Source organism: Corythoichthys intestinalis, chromosome 13 (genome assembly GCF_030265065.1).
Source record: "Corythoichthys intestinalis isolate RoL2023-P3 chromosome 13, ASM3026506v1, whole genome shotgun sequence".
NCBI lineage: Eukaryota > Metazoa > Chordata > Actinopteri > Syngnathiformes > Syngnathidae > Corythoichthys > Corythoichthys intestinalis.
The window spans coordinates 39,298,543-39,314,389 of NC_080407.1; the positions used below are offsets into that span (position 1 = coordinate 39,298,543).

Here is a 15,847-nt window from a genome sequence, read left to right on the forward strand (position 1 = left end):
CACTAATTCGGAACCATTTTGCAGTAAATGAGGGCTGATATCATTGCTAGAAAAACACACATAATAGGACACCTTGCAGCTTGGCTTTTAATACTGTCCTATACCACTTTGTGACTTTCCACCTCCATGATGAAACATTCTTCGTCCATGTTTGCTGGTGTTTAAACTGTGAATAAGCAACTGGGCTGTTACCTCCAGGCCCAGCTCCGCCCATTTTGTCAGATTTATGTCCGACAAAAATAGAAAATAGCCTATACCATCCGGCGCGCTGCGGCACACCGGAGATGGTCCGCAGTCAATCCGGAGCACTGAAGCGGCCGGTATACGTTGAACAATAGGATATAATGGGAACGGATTGGCTCCGGCGCTATTCTTTTTTTACTGGAGTCGGACCGGAACCGCAGCGACGATGCATCTGGTGTATTTGGGCCGTTATACGTCATCCTTCCGCAATATATCCGTCACGTAGACCCTCATCAGAGAGCACATTCTTTCACTTTAGAACAGGGGTCGGGAACCTGTGGCTCGTGAGCCATATCTGGTTCTTTTGACGGCCGCATCTGGCTCGCAGACAAATCTAATTATGAAAAAAAAAAAAAAAAAGTAGCTTCATTATACTCCTTTGTGCGTTGCGCAAAATGGTGACAATCCCCGTTCGCAGTTATTTTAGTTGGAAAGTGGCAAACATACATGTCGTTGCGTCTATCTATCTATTTATCTGTTTATCAATCGCATTGGCAACGCAGATGAGGCAGACACTGATCGAGTGGGGTCGCCGTATTATGCTGTCAAAAAGAGCGGCCGATGTGCGCATGTGCATAGTAATTTTCCCATGGTTTCAGTTTCGTTTTCCCCGCCAATTTTAGAAACCCTTTTACGGAGCCCCCCGGGTGCCAGGATGGAAAAAATAAAAAATCATAGCTAATCTGTACCCACAGTTTACTAATCTGTGGGTACAGTTTAGTAATCTGTACCCACAGTTTACTAATCAGTGGGTAAAGTTTAGTAATCTGTACCCACAGATTAGTAAACTGTGCCCACAGTTTACTAATAGCAATGATCCGGAAACAGTAGTCACCAATGTTTGGCGGGGACTCAGAGTCCAAACGCCGAGGGACCAACCGAGCAAGCATCTGCACCATTTGCCCTCGGCGAACAAAGGGTTTTTAAAAGGTAACTATGTCACGTTTTCTTTGGTAGGTGTCTTTCAGGTGTCATCAATCAATATGGCATGTTGTGTTTGCAAATTTTCTGTGCTGCCGTCGTGTCCGTGCGTGTTTAATTCAAGTAGTCTTCATTTGTCATTGAGCTATTTTTAGTAGCCGCATTAGCGGCTACGAACACACAACATGCCATATTGATTGATGACACCTGAAAATGTAGACATTTACCAAAGAAAACGCAAGGCATGAAGGGCATAAATTCGGCTCCATTTTTTTCACTCGCTTTGGATGAGTCAACGGATTTAAGCAATTTATCACAGTTCAGCGTGATTGCAAGGTATGTTGTCGTTTACACACTACGTGAGGAAAGTCTGGCAGTTTTGGCTATGCAAGGGACAATTAAGAGGGAAAGATTTATTCAAGTCCTTCAATGAGTTTGCTAAAGAAAAAAAAATCTACCAATGGATAAACTTGTGCTCCGTGTATGGTTGAAAAAAACATAGAATTCATGTCGTTTCTTCGTGAACATGAAAAGAGACGTATCCTAAGTTTCTCAATGCCTATCAACCAGACTACAAAGCCATCAGAAACACCGTGCAGCACCAGAAGTCGCATTAATGGTGAGAAATACTTATCATTGATTAGCAACAGCATAACAATGTTATTAAAAAGAATTCAGAGACTTATTGTACTTTAAAAATGTTGAAATTACATAAAATGCACACATTACTTGTATTTTTAGTCTTAAACATATTGTATGGCTCTCACGGAATTACATTTTAAAAAATCTGTTTATGGCTCTCTCAGCCAAAAAGGTTCTCGACCCCTGCTTTAGAACATTCAGATTGTGTCATACACTCAGATTCCTCGCTTGTTTCAATTAATTCCTGGATAGCAATTTACCTCAAAGATAAATTAAGTATTTTTCCCATTTGATTTGCTTTTCATTCATTAGAATAGAATAACCCTTTATTGTCATTATACGGTTGTACAATGAAATCTCCCTTTACAGTGCAGGACAAGAAAAAAAAATCTCGAAAGTGGCTTGCATGAATAAAGTATAAAATCTAAATAAATATAAAATATGTAGGAGGTAGTCCTATGTTCAGGCAGTGCAAATAATTGAAGTGAAGTAGCAGCAGTTGACAGTGAAGGCATTGAATATTGCACACAATTACACGATCCGGACAACTTCATTCCTTAACCTATTTTCATTTGTCAATATGTATAGTTTATAAATGGTGTAATATGAGAAGTAGCAGTACAAAATGCAGTCTAAATTTTCCTCTTTAAATGACATATAGTCATAGATTACAATTTCATGTTTACTTTAATACCCAGTACTAAATATTACTTAACAAATATGTTTAGCACAAAGAATCAGTGAGTCAGTATTTATTTACAAAACGATATGCAGGACATAACGCACCTTAATGAACAAACTATTAAATTTGGGTAAATAAAAACATGCAAATAACATACAAATATAATGCAGTACTTAGTCATATAAAATTGAATATGACATAATATATACACAGGAAAAGGGTAATAGAATTTACATTTTAGTGGGATAAATGGGCTCACATATTTACAGTTTATTCAAACTCTTTAGTTTTGGCCTGCCACTGGGGCAACAGGAGTTAGAGCCCAGACAGGGGCAGCTGAGGTCCCACCTGCACCATGGTATAGAACAATGACCTGGGGGAGTGATGCAGGGGCTGGGGGAGCAGGAGGAGCTGCTGGAGTGATGGGCCGCACGGCAGTGGCACTAGCAGGTCGTCTACCCGGCCGCAACTTAGGAGCCTGTCCCGTCCTGTTTGGAGGAAGGACGAACCCATGCCGGGGCCCTGATGTGGAGGGAGGCTTCTCCAGCCTTTCCCGTAGAGCAGGAAGCTGTGAGCTGGCCACAGCGATGCGGTCCTCAGAAGCAAGGCCTTGGGAAAGGACACTTCGCTCCTAAGAGTTCTCCCGTCGATTAAACCTGCAGCCATAAAATGTATACATGACAAATGACGGCTAAACTTTTTACTTAAATGTCAATATAAAATATAGAAAACATTGTGCTTACCACTGATTAGATGAGTTGACCACAACCACCTTGTTGAAGGATGTTAGAGGTGCATGAGCATGGGGTGGGGGTGGATCGGGGGTGGATCCCCAAGCAGTCAGCTGGTTGAGATGAATGATATTTTATTGGTGAACACAAGATAGTTGATGACGTGAGAGCCAAGGCAGAAGGTGGGTGACGTTAGGCTTGGAGTAGTTTAGCCGGGGCGAAGAGGGGGCTCAGAACTGAGGCAGGCGTGGAATCCGACAATCAGCGCTGAGGTAATAGCAAAAATAGTTTATAAAAAAACAGTAATCAAATGGGTGACTCAAAATGTTGAGATGCAACTGACTGAGGTAAGCAGACGAGTTGATCAGGCGAGGAGGTGGTGGTGTCCACTGGCTTTTAAAGATGGCTGATTGTTATTGACCACACCTGTGGTCGCTCCACCCGTGAGACATCCCAACCTGTAATCAGATAAAAACACGTGCACCTGCCCAAGGAGGGTCAGGTCTCAGGAGGGATGGGCGGAGGCACTAACAAAGGAGGAATGGGACTATATTTCGTATATACAGTATATGTGTACGTGTGTGTGTGTGTATATATATACAATATATATTAGGGCTGCAGCTATCGAATATTTTCGTAATCGACTGAAAATTCTATCGATTAATCGAGTAATCGGATAAAACAAATATATTTTTAGGTGAAGAGCAATTTAAAAATTAATAATTAAAAAAAGACTAATTCACTGCTTTCACAAAAAAAAAAAAAAATATATATATATATATATACTGTATACATATATAAATATATATCCCTAAAAATGCTGTTACGCCTGATAACACACATCACTTAAAAGTTAGGATTTTTTCCCACGTGTTTCAATTGAATTTCTATTTGTGTCAAGCCATTTTAAAGTTCTAGTTAAGTTTTAAGTTAGTCTAAACTGTAAGTCCTGATAGGATTTTGAGTTTTTGCAGTGTTCAAAATAAATGTATGATACAGGCTGTATTGGAGCACATTAGGGACCAGTGCTACTTGGTGTTTTATCCAGCAATGACTACTGAGCTAAAATTGATAGTTAGCATTTTTTAGTTTTTATTTTACATCCTCATCACTCCACAACGCTATGTTATGTTAAAGCCTGTATGTAAGACACGTTAGCCACGCATCGAAAGTGCTCATAATTAATGGAAACCTAGCCCTGCGCAGGGCTAACGTTACTTCATCTAGTGACAGTAACATTAATCTTATTTATTAGCGCTTAGCGCTCTTTATTAGCGCTTAGCGCTCTACTGCTTTAAGATGGCGGCTGTTTACTAACGCTGCCCAGACGCGGCCGAGTCTGTCATTTCGCATCAAGTTCAACATACTTGTGATCTCTATGAGACTCATCAGACGCTACCTGCTACCAACGTAGCATCGTGCGGGCTAGTATTTATCAATGTCGGCGTCGTTTGTAGCGGCTGTCGGCTGCAGTGTTTTTTTTTTTTTTTTTTTTAATCTTCTTCCTCTACGACATCAGCGCGTTGTCCCGCATCAAAAGTAGTCTGAGCAAAACGTGATGCTTAGAGCTGTCAAAATAAACGATTACACGAGGTGAATAAAATTACTCGGATCAGTTTTTAAACTCAAGTTACTCGAGTTGCTCGAGTATTAGTTTCCGCTCTAATATATATATATATATATATATATATATATATATTAGGGGTCGCGTTAACTGAATATTTTCCGTCGTTGACCGTTTTTTTAAAACGGTCACGGAAAAAACTGAAGTCCGTCCGTCATTTTGACAGGTTGCAATTCACACCCCAGACCACAGGGTGGCGAGTGAGCATATTAATTAGCTCTTGTCTCTCTTAATGCATAACGTCGTTGGCTATTCTGTCAGACTATTGTAGCGTCACCGGGGTCTGGCGGCGGCACCGTGATTGACACATCAACGCGAGGTTCTTATTGGTGCACCCGGTGTGCCAGCACGTCATCCAATTGGTGGACTAGATTGCCGCCTGTGTATAGACCCCAATCACATGACGTCACAACTCCGCCCCCCTGACTGGAGCCGCCATATTGTGTGTCAGCTCGTCGTGTTTACACATTACCGCTACGTACATGCCTCCTATTATGGCGTGTTTTTCTGCTCGTTAACATTAATAATCAAAATGGTGAAGGCGTGTGTGGCGGTTGGTTGCAGTGACAGAGAAGATAGACGGAGAGACTTGAAGTTCTACCGTATTCTGAGAGACCCGAAGAGGAGAGCGAGATGGACTGCTGTAATTCGACAAGAAATCTGGGCACCAAATGATCACCACAGACTATGTAGTAGTCATTTTATATCTGGTAAGATGCATTTAATATATATTTAGAAGATTTTGGGCTGACAACCACAATTAAGATCATTGTGTGACGTTGGTGATCGGGGTCTATATAGTTGCCTCTTTTTCTTTGGTGACGGAGTTGTTGTTTTGTTGGTGTTGTTGGCGGTAAGCAGAATAAAAAGAGGGAGAAAAATACCACGACTTCCGTGTCTAATTTTTCGCCGCCAAGCAAGCGTTACAATATTAATTAAAAATGAATGAAAACTAAATACGATTGAATATGTCATCATTATCATTTTAGAAATTTAAGTGACGGGTAAAAATAGATTATGACCGGATTTTTATGACCCTGTCATGACAGACAACGAAAATGTCTAGCACAACCTCTGATATATATATATATATATATATATATATGTATATATATATATATATATATGTATATACATATATACAGTGTATCAAATACTTGTTCTCCTCACTGTATATACATATATATGTGTGTGTGTGTGTATATATATATATATATATATACACACACACACACGCAACTATACACACATATATGTATATATCACACATATTGCAATATTTTGAATATGAATTCATTAAGTAATAACGTCAAGTTATTAATAAAAATGGCCCTTGCTTTTATAATATTGGGTACATTTTTTTCTCTATTTTGGGTGGACTACATGATCTCATAGAATTATGGGATGCACACAATATAGCATTGATGATAATAAAATGACAGTACTGCGATCAATGTACTGTATTCAGCAGGATAGCATTGATGATAATTAAAATGAACAATAAATTATCAGTAACAAAGCAGAAGTATGTATGATAACTTCAGTAATAGGAGAGAACATCGGAATAAATGTATAAAACCATCAAAATAATTGCCACATCCGAAACACGTCTCAAAGCAGATAAAGGAATGGATTTTGAACAGAATGGTTGTGAATTTAACCGTTTAAACCGAAAGAATAAGAGTGGAGGAGCAGTCTGCTTGTATGTGGATAAAATTTTGAACTACAAAGTTGGAGAAAGTATGACAACTGCTTGACGCGACCAACAGGTTGATAACCTGTTGGAATATATAACAATTGAATTAGATGATGAAAAAAGCAAAAATGTCATAATCCGCTGTATTTATAGAGCACCAGGCTCTAGTATTGAAACATTCGAGGACTGGATAGGAGAAATGTTTTCAAAAGCCATTCAAAAAGTTGTGTTTATTTGTGTGGATTTCAATATTGTTTTGATCTATCCGAACAAGCACCAATCGGTTGATGTATTTATCAATACCATGTACAGTAGGAGTTTATATTAAAAAAATCACCAGACCGAGTCGAATCACAACCCACAGTGCTACTTTAATAGATAATATATTCACCAATGACATTGAAAGTAATACAGTAAGCGGACTTGAGGAACAATATTAGTTATCACCTAACAGTTTTTAACAGTTTAAAATGGCACCCAGCTAAGAAATTTGCCATAGCAGAATGTCAAGCACAGCCAAGTAAGTACACACGAAACTGAACTCATTTAAAAAGGATTTATTGGCACAAAATTGGGAAAATGTATGTCATGGAATTGACATTGACTGTGTATATGAAACATTTTTTTAATATATTCACATCATTATATGATAAAAACTGTCCAATACAACGGTACAGCAGAAAACAAAAGTACAAAGATCGACCATGGTTCACGAAGGGATTACAAAACGCTTGTAAAGGAGAAAAATACACTGTGTAGAGAATTCATAAAACAAAGAACTACAGAGGTAGTAAAAATATTTTTAAAAAACCTGACCAATATCATAAGGGTATGAAGGAAAGAATACTATCGTAAAATATTGTATAACAACAAAAACAATATTAAAGGAATATGGGACATATTGAATGGAATGACTAAAAATGGTGCTACGCAACGGAAGTATCCTCAATGCTTTGTGGAAAATGATGTGAAGAAGGATAATAGGGGCAACATTGTCAGCAGCTTCAATGATTTCTTTGTAAATGTTGGACCAAATCTGGCAAAAAAAAAAGTTTATCTGAGGAGTGGAATGAAAACCTCATTGAAAGGAATCCCAATTCGATGTCCATTACAGCAGTGGTGGAAGAAATAGTTGATACTGTAAATACATGACAGTTGTGAAAAAGGTCATTGAGGGGATTCCAAAACCACTAACATACTTTATATCTGTATCTTATAATTTTCAACGGGTACATTTCCAAACAAAATGAAAATAGCTAAAGTAGTGCCATAACACAAGTCTTAGATAGGCACCACTTCACAAATTACAGGCCTGCTTCTCTACTGCCACAATTTCCCCAAATTCTTGAAAAATCATTCAACAACAGATTAGATAAATTCACAAGTAAATATAACTTGCTTTTCGACAGTCAGGATGGATTTAGGGCTAACTGTTCAACATCACTAGCTTTAATTGAATCGGCTGAGGACATCAGTAACGCTATTGATCACAAATTACCTTCGTTGGAATATTCTAAGAAGAAAGCATTTGACAGTATTAATCATGACATTTTAATCAATAAACTTGAAAAGTATGGGATTAGGAGGGTGGCGCTACACTGGGTGAAGAGGGTGACTATTCATCTTGATGCTTGGACATTTCTTGTAGCGTCCCCCAGGGTTTAGTGTTAGGTCCAAAACGGTTTATTCTTGATATAAATGATATATACAAAGTTTCAAGAATATTAAAATTAGTTTTATTTGCAGAAGAAACAAGTACAGGTACAGTATCTTTTGCTCCGGGAGGCATGTGCATGAGGTCCTGGGGAGGATTTCTGATGAAATTTGTAAACTAAAGTCTTGGCTTGACACAAAAAAATTATCATATTTAAGTAAAACCAAAATCATGTTATTTACTAGAAACAATAAATATAGTCAGTACAAATACAGATAGATGGGGTGAATATTGAACGGGTCTATGAAAACAAGTTTCTTGGGGTTGTTATTGATGACAAGGTTAACTGGAAAGCTCAAATAGAACATACACAAAGTAAAGTATCAAGAAGCATATCAGTCTAGACAATTAATCACTCCAGATTCTTTAATCCTGCCATATTTACACTACTGTACAGAGGTCTGGGGTAACACTTACAAATGCACAATAAAATCACTATCCATTTTGCAAAAAAGAGCCATATAAATAGTACATAATGCTGGTTATAGGGATCATACTAAAATATAATGAATATTGTATTAAATCATGAATATTATTGAGCAAAGGTGACGTGTTATGTGCAGTACACTATTTTAATGAACATCCAATGTACTTAAGTCGTTAAAATGGAGGTTTTGAATCTGGGAAATGTGTGGGGAAAAATTAGGAGATGGAGGTTGAGGTTACTGCTGGTTCTATTCTGCAATTTTGAATGAAAATGTGTTTGTGTTATAGGCATAACTGTGCCAAAAGCAGTTTAGTCTGCATTTAAGTGGTTTTCCGAAGTTTGAGCCCCTAACCCCCCTTCCCACAAAAAGACAAAAAAAATCTGGCTCCGTGGCAACCTTCATGTCAGGGATTTCCGACAAGAAATTTATAGCTTCGAGCTTTCACCCCCGCTACTACTTTGCTACAGTTTGTGTTGTGATAAGGAACACATGTACTGTGTATGTGCTATGAAATGACAATGAAATAAGTACTCGTCTTCTACCGGACTTATGTCCTAGAGAGGACTGAGGAGATGCTGGAGATTCCAGTGTGGTCATAGACCGAAATCGTAGAGAGCCAGCATGGGGCGCCAACTATTTACTAAAATATGTACATAGTTTTCATTTTATGGCCTGTTTTGCACATTGAGAGGAAAAGTATCGAACACATTTTATATTGTAGTTAATATACAAAATATATGTAGTATAGAAAATATATGCGTGAGACATACAATGTGGGCCTGTGTTTCCAGTCAGAGACGAACTGACCAAGGCCTTTGAGGAATCAAAGATTAAAAAATGAATATAGTTGTCATTTTATGGCCTGTTTTGCACATTGAGAGGAAAAGTATCTAACAAATTTTATATTGTACTTAATATACAAAATATATAATGTATTATATACTGTGTATAATATATATTTTATTGATATACCGTATTTTTCGGACTATAAGTCGCGTTTTTTTTTCATATTTTGGCTGGGGGTGCGACTTATACTCAGGAGCGACTTATGTGTGGAATTATTAACACATTATGATATAATTTCACATATTATTTTGGTGTTTTGCAGCGACACTGATGGTTTTGTAAAGTTGTGAGCATGTTCTTATGCTATAGTTATCTGAATAACTCTTTATAGCTATGGCCACGGTCGCGTTCTGCCTTTGGCAGTGTATGTTCAATTGTATTATTGACTTTTTTATCTTGAAATGGATGCATTCAGTTTGTGGCGCTTCACGCCCACGTGAGGGCGCTCTCGCACTTGTTTACGTGACACGCCAGAAGAAGACGGACAGCTACGTAGCTCTGAGTTAGTGAGTGAGTGTGGGCGAGTTAACTAGAGAGAATAGACGGATGCGAACCTACTTTCATTGTTTATGCTTTTAAATCATCTCTACAGAGGCAACGCCTGCGTGTATCATCTTTTCTGTTGTTGTTGTGTGTTTTCCACCCGCGATCGGACACTTAGAGCCAGTTATGTGGTTGTTTGAACGATGTGCTAATGATAGCGAACGCATGCTAACCTGTTACTTATTACTAATAGTACCTAATTATCATTTATTTACGTTGATGCGAACCTGTTTTCTATCGAGGACCAAATTGATTCAGCAAATTATACAGACGTCCAGCATTGTCTTTTGGGAGTTCGGTGAATAGCCAGGACAGGCCGTAGCGTAGGACAGTACATTCACATTTCGTTGTTCATGCACTGTACACTGTACATTTATTTCGCATGTTGTTCTCTATTGTATTTTTATATTAAATTGCCTTTCAAGATGACATGTCTGTTCTATGTGTTGGATTTTATCAAGTAAATTTCCCCCAATAATTCGACCTATACTCCGGTGCGACTTGTATATGTTTTTTTCTCTTCGTTGGGCATTTTATGGCTGGATCGACTTATACTCAGGAGCGACTTGTAGTCCGAAAAATACGGTAGTCACTATTTTGCACTGTTTGTCTCCTGCATATAACCTGTTTTGACCATAATATGTAGAAAGGACAAAAACGCCTTTGACCATACCTGCTGCTTTTGTTGCCGTATCAAATATAAAACTATTCAGTCTCATTTTTTGTTGTTGAATGTTTATCCTAACATGGTGAATAAATATCAAGCTTAAAAACGTTTTGTCGAGCATGTTTGGTTGTCAATGGGACATCAATATTACAAATGTTGACAAAAAATGTTTTGATTTGTCTTTTTGGGTCCAAAATGTTGATTATAATTGGTTGGGAAAAAAAACAAAACAGTTTGGACATGAAGGTTATGGTGTCCTAAAAAAGGGACCCAATCGGGCAATTGCGATTATTTTTCTTTGAAATATAAAGGCATCATCAAAGGTATGCAGATTTGGAAAAAAAAATAGGCTTAGGTGTTAAAGAGTTAAACTAAAAAAAGGAAAATATATATATGTATTTTTTTTTAAATGACATAAATGCACGTCACTGCCATGTTGCGTACATTGACTGTTTTTCTCATTCTTTAGTAAAGCGTGGGTTGCCATATAAGCGCTCATATACAATCTCCATTTTAGCGGTGTGACAGCTTGTCGGGCAACTTGTTTCGCCTCGTATGCCACACAAAAGAAGCGGCCAGATCTGCTGCGGCGATACTTCGGGTATTGCAGAAAAGGCAGTCCCGTCACATTTTCTGAATGTTAGAATCAACTTGGTAACAAATAGAGGTGTGCAAAATTTCCGATTCTTAGATTATTCGCGATTCGGCCGTGGAAGATTCGAGAACGATTCACAAACATCCAAATTCCGATTATTGAAATATGCCAAGTAAAGCAGAAGTACGACACACTCAGCGCGCCGCGCGGTCTTCGGTACGCAATTAGGGACGGAGCGAGAGTAGCTAAACATCATGCTTCTCATTACCCGGCCCCTCGGGTAACGCCAAAGCTCAACTCATGCCACGAGATTAAAAAAAACACAACAATTTACCTGACTGCTGCCGAAAAGCTGCTACAAGCAACATTATGTTACGGTAGATATCATTTATATAGGACTAGATGCATTATAGCTTCGGTATCGTTGCCAGCACATCTACAAAAAACTAGATGCGGGCGTTAGTAACGGCCGCCATCTTAAAGCAGTACACTTCCCTACAAGGCTGCTGTTGCGAACCTTCCAAGCGAACCTAATTAACTTTTTATCTAAAATACTCCTAAATCGGTAAAATATTGACTTGAATCTATCTTTAAAATAGTTTTAAAACTTTCACATGTTGAAAGTAGACAAGAGAGAAATTATGGAATAACAGGAGCAATTTTAACAACTTTAACGGTTGATTCACAACATTAAATTAATTGAAAGTAGTTTAAAGCTGCTGATATAGAATGGGGACTGGAGTTTTTTATTTACTGTTATTTTTGTATATTTGTTTACTGCTATATGTTAACTTGATACTGAAATAGTAGTTTGGTTTAGCCTGAGAGGATTTTTGAACAATTTTGGAACTAATATACAAAACAAATTAAAAAAAAAAAAAAAAAAAAAAAAAGGAGTGGGGTGCATCAATAATAGTTTTATAATCGAATCGGAGCCTCTGAATCGTAATCGAATCGTTAGGTGCCCAAAGATTCCCAGCTCTAGTAACAAAGTATCGGTTTTAGTTACAACCCTAGTTTTGAGTTATAATATTAGAATTATAATTAGGCTTGTTCTGAACAAAGGGGAGGGGAAGCTAAAACTGAATAAAAACAAATTGTTTGTAATGAATGAAATTAACAAGCACAGTGAAGTACAAGCACTTTAAAATTCGAAGCAGAGTCGAGAGATTTTCATCGATGGGGCCAGAATGATTAACAGCTCAAACGATTTTAATCATCTCTGTCCAATTTGTATGACAAAGTATTAGGCCAAAATAAAGAGATTATACAGATTATAGAGATTATACGAGATTATGGTCGTACTGTTACTACGAGGAAAAAAAGTCGTCTTGTTACGTCGGGGTAAAGTAGCTGAATAAGCGGCCACGTACTTTCTGTAGCGCTTTGCCGCTTCCACTAAAGTCAACAATAATGAAAGCATCTCGTGAGGCTGTGTTTTAGAATCCATTTCCAAAACAAGGTAATCCGTTATCTTTTAGCTCATCTACATCAAATTATAATCCATGGATAGTAATAATATGACTTTTTTTCTTGTAGTAACAGTATAACTTCAATCTCGTTGTCATTCCCCCCCCCCTCCCTTTATTTGGCCCCATTACTCCGTCGTAACATGTCACTGTCAATCAAGAGTGGTAATAGTAACTTTTAAAATTATATATAACCACCCCTCCCCAAAAAACAAATATTTGCAAGTCAATCATAATTTTATATATTTATGTAATTATATTATTGATGAATGATTTAGAATTTTTGTAATTTGGGGTCTACTGTTTCAAATATTAATTCTGAAAAGTGTAGCTTGAAAGAGGGAGAGTATTGTATAAATAACGCCACCCAACTTGAGAGTTAAATCAGGTGAGCCAATACTTTTGGCAAAAGTGTGGATCCACATCATACAAGTGACAATCCTCAACAGGATTTGAGGAAGCTCTCCAGAATACAATCGTCCTGGATGACGATGGATGGATAACAGGCAAAAGAGTCATCGGCCACTGCTTCTCACATCAACACACACGTGTCTCTTAATCCGAGCCTTGTGATCAAATCCTTGACCACAAACTAAGCAAGAAAAAGGTTTTCTCCAGAGTGGATTCTTGTGTGTACTTTTAAGGGGCGAATTTGAGTGAATCTTTGACCACAAAATGAGCAGGAAAAAGGTTTTTCACCAGTGTGGGTTCTTGTGTGTGCTTCTAAGTGGTGAATTCGAGTGAATCCCTGACCACAGACTGAGCAGGAAAAAGGTTTTTCACCAGTGTGGGTTCTTGTGTGTGCTTCTAAGTGGTGAATTCGAGTGAATCCCTGACCACAGACTGAGCAGGAAAAAGGTTTTTCACCAGTGTGGGTTCTCGAGTGAATTTTTAAGCTTTGCTTTCCAGTGAATCCCTGACCACAAACTGAACAGGAAAAAGGTTTTTCACCGGTGTGGGTTCTCGTGTGTGTTTCTAAGTTTCTCTTGTTAGTGAAACTGTGGCCACAAACTGAGCAGGAAAAAGGTTTTTCACCAGTGTGGGTTCTTGTGTGTGTGTTTAAGTCGCCCTTCTGAGTGAATCTTTTTCCACAAACTGAGCAGGAAAAAGGTTTTTCACCAGTGTGGGTTCGAGTGTGACGTTGTAAGTCGCTCTTGCGACTAAATTTTTTACCACAATCTGAGCAGGCAAAAGGTTTTTCTCCGGTGTGGGTTCTTGAGTGTCTTTTTAAGACTTGCTTTGAAGTGAATCCCTGACCACAAAATGAGCAGTAAAAAGGTTTTTCTCCGGTGTGGGTTCTCGTGTGTGTTTCTAAGTTTCTCTTGTTAGTGAAACTGTGACCACAAACTGAGCAGGAAAAAGGTTTTTCACCAGTGTGGGTTCTTGTGTGTGTGTTTAAGGCGTCCTTGTGAGTGAATCTTTTTCCACAAACTGAGCAGGAAAAAGGTTTTTCACCAGTGTGGGTTCGAGTGTGACGTTGTAAGTCGTTCTTGCGACTAAATTTTTGACCACAATCTGAGCAGGCAAAAGGTTTTTCTCCGGTGTGGGTTCTTGAGTGTGTTATTAAGATTTGCTTTGAAGTGAATCCCTGACCACAAAATGAGCAGGAAAAAGGTTTTTCTCCGGTGTGGGTTCTTGAGTGTCTTTTTAAGATTTGCTTTGAAGTGAATCCCTGACCACAAAATGAGCAGGAAAAAGGTTTTTCACCAGTGTGGGTTCTTGTGTGTGTGTTTAAGGTGCCCTTCTGAGTGAATCTTTTTCCACAGACTGAGCAGGAAAAAGGTTTTTCACCAGTGTGGGTTCTTGTGTGTGCTTCTAAGTGGTGAATTCGAGTGAATCCCTGACCACAGACTGAGCAGGAAAAAGGTTTTTCACCAGTGTGGGTTCTCGAGTGAATTTTTAAGCTTTGCTTTTCAGTGAATCCCTGACCACAAACTGAGCAGGAAAAAGGTTTTTCACCGGTGTGGGTTCTCGTGTGTGTTTCTAAGTTTCTCTTGTTAGTGAAACTGTGACCACAAACTGAGCAGGAAAAAGGTTTTTCACCAGTGTGGGTTCTTGTGTGTGTGTTTAAGTTGCTCGTCCGAGTGAATCTTTTTCCACAAACTGAGTAGGAAAAAGGTTTTTCACAAGTGTGTGTTCTAGCGTGACTTATTAAGGTGCTCTTCTGAGTGAATTTTTGACCACAAACTGAGCAGACAAAAGGTTTTTCGTCAGTGTGGCTCCTCATACGCTTACGACAAGCATAGTTATTAGAAAAGGTTTTCCCACACTGAGAGCATTTGCAGAGTTGGCCGTCACCGTGAGATTTCTTCTGACCACCATCTTTGTAAGGGGAATGTGACGTGGTGCCTTTTCTATCTGATGGTGCAATGAAAATGTGTCCTTCTGTTGAGCTGCTGCTGCCGCTTTGAGGCTGCGTCCCTCTGCTAACCTCACTCGGACCATCCTCGCCATTCGAGGGCTCACCACTCGACATGGTGATATCATCCTCCTCTTTAACGTATGGCAGCGCTACCTCCTCCTTTTTGATTGGATGTTGTACTTCTCTCTTTAGCTGTTGAGCATCAGGACCAAGATATTTGCTGAAACCTGCAAGACACAAGAAGACCAATGATATATTTTATAGACCCTCTATCTGGCTGGTAGGCCGTGAGGGTAGACTGGCTGAGAGAGGGTGAGTGTATATACGCGCATGTAACATTCATTCCGGGCTGTCATTCCCATGACAACAATGCACCAATTGGTTGTTAGTCATCGTGAACTGACACGCCCTCATCCTTCAGGCGCAAGCACTAGCAATTTTATTTATTAGGGCCCGAGCACTAAGCGTGCGAAGGCCCTATTGTTTTGAAAAGGATTATTAGGGCCCGAGCACTAAGCGTGCGTAGGCCCTATTGTTTTGCAAAGGATTATTATTCATTTATTTATTCATTTATTTATTTATTTTTTCAGGGCAAATGAAAACGGCCAATTTGGAGGCCTGAACATGCACAAAAAGTCACCAAAATTTGCACATAAGTGCGGAAAATTGTAAATTTCGATAATT

General features: G+C 38.7%; 2 protein-coding genes across 4 annotated transcripts in view; both read right to left on the bottom strand.

The window, feature by feature from the left end:
• The window catches only part of LOC130927694 (E3 SUMO-protein ligase ZBED1-like), a 287,791-nt gene that overhangs the window by 113,046 nt on the left and 158,898 nt on the right, over positions 1-15,847 (bottom strand). The gene's annotated exons all lie outside the window — the stretch shown is intronic.
• Positions 2,376-15,847, bottom strand: part of LOC130927668 (oocyte zinc finger protein XlCOF6-like) — a 59,803-nt gene continuing 46,331 nt past the window's right edge. For 2 of the 3 annotated variants that reach the window (XM_057853613.1, XM_057853612.1), the window contains one exon: positions 6,443-15,390. In XM_057853613.1, coding sequence (XP_057709596.1) covers positions 13,394-15,390 — 1,997 coding nt within the window. In that variant the 3' untranslated portion in view covers positions 6,443-13,393. Of the gene's footprint in view, positions 3,145-3,231; positions 3,487-6,442; positions 15,391-15,847 lie in introns of those variants that run through there. The other variant, XM_057853614.1, reaches the window with a different exon arrangement.